The 12,288-nt window shown below is 31.9% G+C and overlaps 1 protein-coding gene across 1 annotated transcript; it reads left to right on the forward strand.

Annotated features, from left to right (window-relative positions):
• The first annotated feature begins 4,943 nt into the window (after positions 1-4,943).
• On the forward strand, positions 4,944-9,992 carry LOC147392703 (uncharacterized). Its single transcript, XM_086456983.1, has 8 exons — positions 4,944-5,110; positions 5,350-5,438; positions 6,633-6,696; positions 7,482-7,559; positions 8,603-8,679; positions 8,781-8,847; positions 8,931-9,038; positions 9,669-9,992. Exons 1-8 carry the CDS (start codon positions 5,039-5,041, stop codon positions 9,696-9,698), a joined length of 585 nt encoding a protein of 194 aa, XP_086313109.1. The 5' UTR covers positions 4,944-5,038; the 3' UTR covers positions 9,699-9,992.
• Positions 9,993-12,288: the final 2,296 nt, after the last annotated feature.

A 12,288-nucleotide genomic window follows, 5' to 3' on the forward strand; every position in this document is an offset into this window, starting at 1 on the left:
CATTTTTTATTTGACCACACTTTTTGAGGAGGACATTATTAGATTTTCTCAAGAGAATTAATTCTCCAATTAGGTTTGAGCATTGGTCCACCAATAAGGAGCATTCTTGGGTGTTGAAGCTTATAAAAAATCGACATGTGTCATTTCTTGGGGGAAGTGTAAGATTATAGGCTTAAAATGGGTTTGTTCCGGACTTGGGTTATGGGCTTAAGATGGTTTAAGTTTCAGTATTTAGGTTATGGACTTTAGATGGCTTAGGTTCAAGTATTTGGGTTATGGACCTTAGATGGTTTATGTTTGGGTATTTGGACTAGATTTGAATGTGGGCTTAGTTTTGGGTTAATAGGTCATTAATCGGTTAATAAAAAATGAGTTTGAATTGGGTTGATTTATGGATTTGGAGCGATGGGTTAAAGAAGTGGACATGAAATTAGATATGGAATAAAGACAATGTTTGGTATGCAAAATAATATAACATGATGAATGTGTGCATGTATGCATGAAGAAAAATGTTGAGTGACAATTATTATGCAATGTGGGTTTGTCAAATGGTTTTAAACTCTTAATTGAACTCAACATGAGATTTGAAAATTTAGACATTTTCTAATGGGTTCGTGCAAATTGGGATGTCTACACCACTCCATTACTGATATGAATTTCTTTAAATATGTATTTGAGTTGATCTAATCCGAACAGATCAAGGAATATGTGAACAAAATTCGATCTGTTTCATTGCATTCTTAATCTAAAATCGATCTAATCCGAACACATGACTTATCTTCAAATGATTAATGTTCAAAAAATTAAAAAATATATATAATTTTGTATAAGTTTTTTAAAAAATATACTTTCCAAATATAAATCTAAAAGGAAACCAAAAAGACTAAAATATTTATCTATATGTATTTATATGAAATTAAGAATATAAAAATATATTTAAATATGTTCGAATCAATTTTTTTAGCAGATTGTAGTAAATCTGAATCCGATTCAAAATTGTTTCAAATCTAAGATTTCAATCCAAATCTAATTTTTCATATTTTTTTTCGGATCGGACCAATTCGGACATTAGGTGTATTTCATATCATTGCCCACCCTAAGTAAAATTTGAGAGATATTATTGAAAAAGGGGGTGAGGAAAGGAAAAATAATAAAGTTAAAAAAATGAAGAGAAAATGCGGGATAGTGTGGATCGTCTCCAATGTAGTTGGAATGGACGTTTATCTCCTATAAATATAATTGGGGTGGGGTCCACAATTATATTTTGTTATATAGATGACTCAAGTTTATGGGTCTCAAATTCTTGAATAATTCAAGTTTACCAAGTTTGATCTACCAATTACACCTAATATGATTGGAGCTAATTTTTGTCTTTAAAAATTTTAAGTGTATTTTTTTTCAAGTCTCCACACTCTCATTAGGTTCTTATTTTTGTTGAAGTATAGTTAGGGTTTAAAATGGATCGAATCCAAGTGAGATATAAGTATATCCACATTTAGATCTATTTTTAGTTGGATATGAATTTTTATCCGAATCATGCTAGATAAAACCATATCCAAATAATTTTGCATTCACTTAACCTGAATTCGATCTTGTAAAATGTCGAATTTTTAATTCGTATCTCGAGAAAAATAAATAAATAATAAAATTTTGAGAAAATCTTGAAAGTGAGACTTAGGGATAAAAATTTAGGAGGTTTATGATCAATTTTAAGGAAATCTGAGCTCACCATTGCATTCAAAATGATTGAAAAATATACTTTAACTTATAAGCACGCTTAAATGCGAGTCCGAGCATAAAATTTGTAAAATCCTCGATTATCGAGTCGGACCAGGCTAAAACAATGACTTTTTGCTAAATAAAAAATTGTTAAGATTCGATCATACCATTGGGTTCATAATAAAAAATTATTGAACATGAACTATTTATTTATCATTTTTGGAGCATAGAAAATCGAATTATCGTAAAAAACGAAAATGACGTCAATTTTAGAGGTCACCTCAAGCAAAAAATGTAAATTTTTGTTAAAGACAAAATTTATAGAAATTGATCATATCATTATATCCGAAACGAAAAATTAGATGAAATAAAGTATTTATTTGTCAATTTTGGAGTCTAGATGGTCAAGTTATCGTCGATCAAAATAATAGGCAAAATATCGATTTCGTCCCAAAGTTATATAAATAAATTTAAAATTTTTTTTTTTATCATCATCTTCCCCAACCCATCCAAAAAAAACCAGCCAACGATTTTTTTAAAAAAATTCTTTTTTTTTTTCATTATTCCAACTTAGATTCGTCGCGAACCGCTAGCCGTCGACGATCGACGTAGAAGGGAGAAACGTCCATAGCCTCGTTCTCTACAAAACCCACCTAATTTTTTTTCGTTTCACTTTCTTTTTCACTCCGTATCGTAAAAAATTTGTCGTATTTATATACGGAAATTTCGAAACTTTGACATCGGATTTCGTCTGTTTCGAAATCAAATCGTCCTCTGTCGCAGAAGGGAGAAATGACGACGACATCGAGATCTTTGAAACCACTAGGCCAGATTTAAAAATCAACCGTCTCAATTTTCACGTCGATCGCCTCGATTTTCGTACATATGTTTCAATTTTGTTGTCCATAGATAGTAAAAAACTCTCAATTTCTATTAGTAATCGTAGATTGTGAAAATTTCATTTAAGATTTTATTAAAAATTTGTGGTGAGTTTCTAAAAATATAGAATTCAACTAGTTATTTCAAATTTACTCCAGAACTTGCATATTTGATATGTTTAACTATATTTTATAACAAATTATACGTGGGTAGGATACTTCAACGGGTTATTTCCATCAATTGGGTCATGTGCACTGCTTGGACCCCGTTTTAATATAAGTTTTGTATTTTTTCAATATTATTGATAAAAATGAATTCCATAGTTGGAAAATATGATTTAATATTCAATGAACTCATATTGAGTTGATGAATATTTTATTTGAGAGATTGAAAACTATAAAAAAAAAATGGTATGAAACAGTAAAATGTCAGCGTCACACCCGATGCGTGATGTCTACATTTTACATTGTTGTATTGTATGTAGGTTGGTGAATAGATATCCAAGGATAATGTTATTGTTGCATGTTTATTTACCTTCTGTTAGCGCGATGCGCTGTTTACTTTTCCATTCTTTTATTTATTTTAGGCCAAGTAGCCAAATTGCATGATAGGAAATTGGATATCCATTCTCAACCTTGTATTGTTAATTCCTCTTTTGTTTTCAAATGAAAATAATGTATATGTAACTAATTTGTGAGCTGTTAAAGTGTCTGTGAATGCTTGAAGGGATAGTGCATCATATCATTCGGAGTAGTGTATTATCTTGAGATGTACGGTAGGGACCACCAAGCTCATACGTGGTATGAGACGCGTATGAGAGTGAAGTCACAACTGAAATTCGGGTTATTCCTCTCTATATTTACCAGTGAGCTTGTAATTTAAAAGTGGTTGTATACGAATGATTTGTATATTTGGGAATCACATGCACGTCTGATAGGCATAGACGGAGATGATTAGTCAGTGATCACTAACAATCTACAGTAGTCGAACGTTCTGACACATCGAAAAGAGACTCATTGCTTACGGTCACGTCAAACGGCCAGCCTGAGTCGGATAAATGGTCCCGCAAGTGTGGTAAACAACGACCAGCCACAAAATCATGAACTAATACTTTGTATATATATATGCAGGATTGTATGTCGTTTATCAGATGCAGGTTGAACGCCTTAGAATGCTAACATAAACAGAGGAGACCATACTGAAATTTTGAGGCGTCACCTTGTGCCTCAAGATTTGACATGGGAATTTGTGTTAGCGTTTGGCGGGACGCCACAGATTTGGTCGAAATGCTATATCAGAGTTCAGTCAAGTCAGATAATTCTAAATCGTTCAACATTATTCTGGTAAACTTCTTTACTAATTGTTACACTATATTATTTTCTATTATAAACTTTTTTTTTATTATAAGAATTCATATTACATTAAAGTACTAAAAATAGGATATTAATATAATTTTCAAAACAAATATTAATGGAATCTAAGCGGATATAGGAATGGATTTGTATTCAACCTAGATCCTTGATCAAGAGACATCAAATCATATTCAACCTATTTGTTTTAAGACTAACATTGAAATGACCTCAAGTTGGAACTTCATATCGCACTTCTTGACATGAAAGTGGATATGAACCATATATGTTTTTTCACTTGTATGAAAAATCATAAATAATTCATGTGGAGGGATAAAATTGTCTTCCATCTGAATATGCATCATGAGGCAAACACATGATATCATTTGAAGATGACTCTATTTTATTAAAAAATAATCATAATTTAAGAAGATTATTCCCCTTTTATATAATTATTAATTTAGATAATGAATAATGTGGTCAATTGTAACTTAATTAGGGTTAAGATTTTTTTTAGAGTTTTTATATTTAAAAGCTTTGAGGTCATTGTAAAGAAGGAGGAAGAGAGAGGAAAAAATTGAAGAGAGGTATGGAGGTCATGTAACCGTGAGATTTATAGTAAAACGACTCTTCGAACCCGTGGACGTAAATACATTTGTCGAACCACATAAAAAATATTTATCTTTTTTATTTTTTCATATTTTTTATTATTTTTTTGTAGATTGAACGATAAAATCATGATTATATATCCACTTTCATGTTAAAAAGTGCGATAAGAGGTTCCAACTTGAGGTCACTGCAGCATAACTCATTTTTTTATTCATATCTACTCCAAAGTCCGCTAAATTGGCATTTCAAATAACTTTTTTTCGGATAAAACCTGACCCATTTTATACCGTCACAAGATCTGCTCAATTTGCTAATAAGAAACCCGGTTCATAATAAACCGAATAATCATTTAATTTATAAGAAAGTAAACCATCCGGTTCGATTCAGACACGAATTTACAGAAGCAGAAAAAACGGTTCATTTGGTTAAACTTGGTCACACTTCACCTTCTCCGAGACCCAAGAGAGAGAGAGAGAGAGAGAATGATAGGAGTAGGGAAGGCCAAACAATACGCCAACGTTCTTGACAAACCCCTTAGCAAAGGCAAACAAGAGGTAAAACTTTCAATTTTTATTTTTTCTCTCTGCGATTCCCCCTTTTGTTTTTTTCCAGTTTTTTTATCCAATTAAAGTTAATTTCGGACTTTAAAGATTCAATTTTTTTTTTCCTTCTTTTTACGAGATCTCACTTGTCGGCTTAGTCAATTAGTTCTCTAGTCGATCTTTAGGGGAATTTAGGTTTTGTAATTTTAAGGATAAATTTTATTGGTGAAGAACGATAAATTATGTTGCAGGTTAGTTTGAGTGCATTTGCATTCTTGTTTTCGGAGCTTGTTCAGTTTAATCAGACTCAGGTTGACAACATTGCCGAGTTAGAGCGAAGGTGACAATTAAATCTGTTTAGTATTTGAAACACTATTGTAATTTAATTGTTTCTTATGCATTTAATTATAATTTCCCACAAATTGCTCTATTGGGTTTTTTATTTTTATCCGAAATCTATAAAAGTCAGATCTTGTTTAAAAGCTTTGCATTTAACTTGTAACTTATTGTAATTTGATTGGCCCTCAAATTGCTCTATAACGGGGTTTATGAATTTTATTGGAAATTGATAAAAATTAGATATTTCTTAAAGGCTTTGCATTCAAATTGAATGAAAAAATTGCAAATGGACAACTAGATTTGACTACTCTAATTGCATCCGATCATTGATTTTTCACGTTCAATTCATGGTATTGAGTCTTAAGTTTTAGTCCATGTTTCATGTATTCGAGTGCGGATTTCAAGCCTAAATCTGGTACAGGGTGTCGGATTCAGCAACACAAAAATAGGTTTTGTGGGTAAGAGAATACATACATTTTATCACGTAAGAAAAGGAGAAATCATGTAACCAACAATATTCAAGTAAACCTCAACTAAATTAACCAATAATTAAAGTGACATTAACCACAATATTCAAGTCAAACGTCACAATACTCAAATAAAATGTGGAGGGGCATTTCTAAATCACCCTAATTAGACCACTTGGGATATAGATTTTAAGCCCTTTAAAGGCTCTAAACTATAAAATCTAGGGGGGGGGGGGGGATATAGGACTAGGAGTTCTAATATAAAACCGGGCAAATTGTTATTACATGTGATGCTGGGGCTTTTAAAAATTGTGCCTACTTCAACGCTTAATTCTTTATGCCTCTACTTTATTTACTTTTACTTTTTGCATGAACCAGGTGCCTCCTAGGCATGCCTCATCGTTACCGATTAAAAAAAGACTGTACCCTTCGAAAAATGATATTTATTTTATGATGGGTTATGATATGTTTTTGTATTTGGTACCATGGGTTCATAAAGTAGATGCTTAATTTGGATATGTGGCTGTTTTATTTACTTTTATTTTCAGCATAAAGCGGATGCCTCTTAGGTGTCACCTTTGACAACAAATAACTGTAGTACTGTACGCTCATCTTTATTAGTTAAAAAGAAGCCCGTACCCTTCAGTAGATGATTTTGGTTTTATGATAGATTATGATACATTTCTGTAGTGGGTACCATGGGTTGATTTTCTTGTTATCTCGAGCAGGCTAGAGGATGCAGGATATGCTGTTGGAGCAAGAGTTCTAGAACTTCTTTGCCATAGGGATAAGGTATCGAATTTGTTTTGTGATACCCTTATTTTTATACTAGCTAGCACGGGCTTGACTAATGGAGTTTAGCCAGTAATTTGATAATTTTAGTGCATTCAAGCTTTAAAAACGCTCCTTGGCTAAGAAAATATTTTGAAGATTTTGTAATTCTCTCTGGATCTTAAGCTTCTACTTTGAAGGCCCATATCATCATCATCAAAATCTTATTTTATTCATTTAATTCTTTCTACTTCGAAGACCCATATTCCTAAATGTAATTTGATCACACTCTCATCTTTATTTGTTGAATGAAAATGGTATGGTTGGTGCTCAATTAGATAACAAAGAGAACTATCTATCAAAAAAAAAAAAAAAAAAAAACAAAAGATAACAAAGAGAATTGGATGTGCCTCATCCTCATAGTGTGAGAAGAAATATTGAAGATTCATACCAAGCACATGTTTAGAACTAACATTGCTCACTATAGGTACATTGTCATTTATCATCTGTCTATTTCTATTTTTTTCCTCTTTGAAGTTAATAACTGGAATTGTTTTAATGAAGTAAAGAAGCACGAAAAGGGAAGATATTTCCCTTGAAAGATACTAGAGTAAACAAAAAGGAAAGTTTTAACCTACTTGATCGCTTCTGTCCAGATCCTCTCAAATATGAGTAAATTCCTCCAAAATAACACCCCAAAATTCATTTTTAGTATTTGATTAAACGAAATGAAAATTGTGCTCTGTAAGAAATTTGTTGGTGAGGTTGACTTCATATTGATTTTCTTTTTCAATGTGATGCTACAGGGAAACAGAAGAGAAACACGACTATTGGGGATTTTGTCCTTTGTGCACAGTACGATATGGAAGGTGTTATTTGGAAAAGTAAGTTGATTCATTCATCATCACTTAAACTTACAGTAAGTTAAGTAATGCATTTTCTCTACAATACTCATCCAAGTTCTATTAATAAAGGTTTCACTTAAGTCATGAAATCTATTAACTATTACAAGTTCTTCAGAAAAGGAAAGCAAACTATGACTTCTATGCCCTTGATTCTAAAAGTTCACGTAAAAATGTGATCCAGCAGTTTATGTTTTACTTCTAAGAGTTCTAGATGATTTTGGTAGAAGTTGATGTAAATGTTGATATATGGTCTTGATTTAAACTTTTCAAGAATTTCTCGCTCGTAAGCTGGGTGGGTAACTTGGTTCAGTACACGGCCATTTGTCAACACCTGATTATTTTAGTCAAGCAAGAACAACCCGACATTCTTAGTATATTCTCCTGTCATGATTCATGAATAGAATGTTTACCAATGAAACCATTGAAATGGGATTTAAGGTTTCAAGTTGGTTTCATCCATTTTCAAGGTTACTAAGCAAGGCAGGAAAGGCTATGAGCCTTTTATGTATCAGTTTCGGTGGTATGCTTGAGGGGAAGGTCGTTCCTTATCTGAGCTCTCATGGCTCCATAATTAATCTGCATGATCAAATAGTGTACATATCTTTGTTTTATGATTTCTTAGAGTCATACATCGTATAGCATCAGTGATCAACTTATCCTTCCTCTCAAATGCCAAAAGAGTGTCTTCACCTCAACTCACGATCTCTTGTCAAGTGTAGAATGAGAGTTCGACACAACTTGTAGATTTTCTTCCTCTATTGACATTGTTAAGAATGAAACTAGAATACCCATTTAGTGCATCCTTCAATTATAGAAATATCCGTAGACATAAACTTTAGTTCATTTTATGTGTGTATGACCAAAATACCCTTCACAAGTTATGTTTTGCTAGGAGTTAGTGGCATCTGATAGGTGATCCAAAAGTGTTGGAAAATTGACACTTAAATGATCATCGTACTTTTGTCATTTGTGTCAAAGATAAAGAATGGTAATCTCCCATGATTTGCTTGATCTAATAATAGGTTGCTGACTCACTTGAGAAAGGTACCGAACATGAAGATGAATACATGATCAGTGAAAAGGAGCTCCTCGTGAATCGGTAATATTTTGATCCTCGAATTCTTTAGTACATTCCTATCAAATCAACTATGGAATTGTATTTTTGAGTTTAGATTACCAATTAATTGCTTTCTGTTGAAGGTTTATTTCGATTCCAAAAGACATGGGAACATTTAATTGTGGCGCATTTGTTGCGGGAATCGTAAGGGTGAGTTTATGATTCAGTTGAACAAAAACACATTGGCTTTGTTCTGGTTGATATCTCTCTAAAATACGTTTGGTTTTGTGAAGGGTGTTTTGGATGGTGCAGGCTTTCCAGCTGTAGTAACCGCTCATTTTGTTCCAATGGAGGGTCAGCAACGACCTCGGACCACCATTTTGATAAAGTTCGCTGAAGAGGTAAATTTATGTTTATTTGCTTTCACTCCCTATGTTGGCTAATAAAGTGAAGCATTGGTCGATGATTCTAACTACGAACTGAATTTGAATATTATTCTGAACACCAGTGATCACACATCTTTTCACTTTTGACCTAAATCTGTGGTGTTTTATTTAGAGTGCTATTGGCATCCCAACTACTACTTATTACATCCCAATTGAAGCTTTGACTCTCTCTCTCTCTCTCTCTCTCTTTTTGCTAGATTTCTATTTTTTGGGTTTAAGATTTTATATGAGCCTATTCATAATTGTAAACAACTACTGAAATTGTTTGAACGAGTGTTATAATGTTGAGATAATAATTTGAGCCAAACCTTTGTAATGTTTGAATGGTGTGTTTTAATCTTTAATTGGGGCGTAATAAGTAAAGGTTGGTGTGCCAATAGCATATATATATATATATATATATAGAGATCATCCTCACCAAAAAATCAGCCCATTCCAAAACTTCTAACCCATGTAGGACAAAATATATAAATATATATATATATATTTCTCTCTCTCTCTCTCTCTCTCTCTGCCTAATCATCTAAAATAATAATGAAGGAAATTGAAATAATCCAGTGTTATGTTCTTGTTGTTATATTTCAGGTACTTCGAAGAGAAGCGAGGTTGGGCTGATGTTTAGAGATGGAGACCAAATAATAATTTTGTTGAAGATCATAAAGTCCATTTACGGTAGATGATTTTTTTAGCCTATTAATGTACCAAACACAACTGCCGAGTTCACAAACATTTGCAGGCATTTGATGTTCATGGTGACCGAGATTCCATCTAAAGCTTTGCTGGTCTACAGTTTCCTTCATGACCTACCATAAAAGCTAATCAGGCAATATTATTGCATATTAATGTACAGGATGTTAAATTATAGACCATGGCCTGCAGTGTTGTGAAATTTATAGTGTTTTGGAATTATTTGAAGTAGCAGTATTTTTTTTTCTAAAGCAAATATTATTTAGGAATTTTGTTTTTCAGGAATTTTTATTTAAACTGACATGGAGAACCGAAGTGTTAACTTAACATTTATGCATACACTTAGGATGTTTAGTTCTCCTTGGAAAATTATTTTTAGGATTCCAGAAATTAATATTTCCTCTGACTATTCTTAAAAAAAAAAGATGGGGGGAAGGAGGGGAGGAAAGTAAATTATTGAAAAAATTACTTAAAGGACCCTTGCAAAAGGGTTTCTTTTTAAATAGTCCCCAAGTTCTGTGCGGTAGCTTCATTGGACATGTCATAAACTTTTTCTTTCTTAATGGTTTCTTGCATAGTCACAATGTCGAAGTATGAGTTTAAATCGGCAAGGGAAAACTTTGGGAAAACAAATGATGAAAATAAAAGATAAAAAAATATATTTAAAATTATGAAATATATATATATATGGGAGCGGTTAGGCAGCCCTAAAGTTTGCCAAGTTTGGTGTCAGACATTTTTTGTAAATCACTTTTGATGGGGTTAGAAGTTTTGGAATAGGCTGATTTTTTGTGAGGATGATCTCTACGGTGAAGAGATCATCCTCACAAAAAATCAGCTCATTTTGAAACTTCTAACCCTAATTTACAAGTTGAAGAATCATGAATCGTCCAATTTGTGTAAATCACTTTTGATGGGGTTAGAAGTTTTGGAATAGGTTGATTTTTTGTGAGAATGATCTCCTCATCATAGAAATCATCCTTACAAAAAATCAGCTCATTCCAAAGCTTCTAACCCATATTTTGAAAAATGTTTGGCACCAAACTTGGCAAACTTTAGGACTGTCGAACCGTCATATATATATATATATCTAATGAAAATTCATAAAATCAAGTTCTTATCATCAAATCCCATATTTTAACATTTATGAATTACCAAATTCTATTATGCATCAATCCCATATTTAAAAAAAGAGAGAAAATGTTTAAAATTTTGTCTCTACGAAAAAAAAATGAGAAAAATTGGAAAAAGCCGACGATTTTTGTGACATAGGAAAAAGTCACGTTTTTTTTTTTTTTACTGTTTTAATTGTTAGGGATATAAGTCACGTTTTAAACATGATTTATTTTTTAACCGCCGATTTTTATTACTATGGTTCCTCATTACTAGCAAACTCACCACTTTTTATTAGTGTTGAACTCAACGCTTTTTTATTTAGTGTCAAGTTCACAATTTTTACAATTGAACTGATCACTATTTACGGTTGAGTTCACCACTTCTGTTTACTATCGAACTCAACACTATTTATTTAATGTCAAGTTCATCACTTTTTAACACCGGTAAAACCCACCCATTTTTCAAATTTTTTCAACTAAAATACTTGGAACAATCAACTAAAATCTTGAGATAATGACTTGTTTAGATGATTTCAACCTAAAAGAATCATTCTTGATTCATTTTCTTCCAAAAACTAAGAAAAAAAATCATAGATTTATACATACATCTTCAAAATATTTAAAAAAGTTCTTGAAAATGGCTTCTTTCTTTTAAATCCTTTATGACGGAATGGAGTCTCTAAAACTTAATTGAGAAGTCAAAAATTTATTTTTTATTTATTAATAAAAACGATGAGTTCGAACAGTTGGGACATTCAATTGTGAGAAATGTGGGAGATGAGGTCTAAGGACTATTAAGAAAATAAAAGTTTACCAAATGTACTATTAAGAGATTGCACAAAACTTAAAGACTATTTAAAAAAAAATCCCTCCACCAGGGTCCTTTTAAGTAATTTTCTAATTTTTATTTAAACTTACAAACCCACGTGTTTACCTAACATTTATGCATACACTTACGATGTTTTGTTCTGCTTGGAAAATTATTTTTAGGATCTGGTGCGTACTTCAGAGGGTTACTAACATGTATGATAGTTAGAAAATTTTCCAGAAATTAATATTTCCTCAGAAAGTTATTCTTCAAAAAAAAGGGAGAGTTGGAAAATAAATTATTATGTTTTATTGCTTCAAGCTATTCTGGTTGGTGCCTATCCCTGTTTGAAAATCCCTCCCAAACTAATTTGATATATTCTTATAGAAATTGCTGTAAATAATTATTTTCTTCCGTTTAAATTTATATTAATAGATGCTAAAATCACAAAGCAATATATAAATTCTTTAAAAAATCATTTAAGTATATATATAAACTTAGCTAAACTAGTCGAATCCGCCAAGATTTCATTTAAAAAAAAAAAAAAAAAAAATTAAACCAGAACTTGTGTGTATCAATGTGGGATCTGGTTCTA

The sequence above is a fragment of the Akebia trifoliata genome, chromosome 10 (assembly GCF_017979445.1).
Source record: "Akebia trifoliata isolate Shusen 1 chromosome 10, ASM1797944v1, whole genome shotgun sequence".
Taxonomy (NCBI): Eukaryota; Viridiplantae; Streptophyta; class Magnoliopsida; order Ranunculales; family Lardizabalaceae; genus Akebia; species Akebia trifoliata.

What these genes read in the sequence shown, in the direction of transcription:
- LOC147392703 (XM_086456983.1), top strand. Translation starts at nt 5,039, where the DNA reads ATGATAGGAGTAGGGAAGGCCAAACAATACGCCAACGTTCTTGACAAA. An exon ending in TTCTTTGCCATAGGGATAAG is followed by an intron (nt 6,697 to 7,481) that starts GTATCGAATTTG and finishes GTGATGCTACAG; the next exon opens with GGAAACAGAAGAGAAACACG. An exon ending in AAGGAGCTCCTCGTGAATCG is followed by an intron (nt 8,680 to 8,780) that starts GTAATATTTTGA and finishes TTTCTGTTGAAG; the next exon opens with GTTTATTTCGATTCCAAAAG.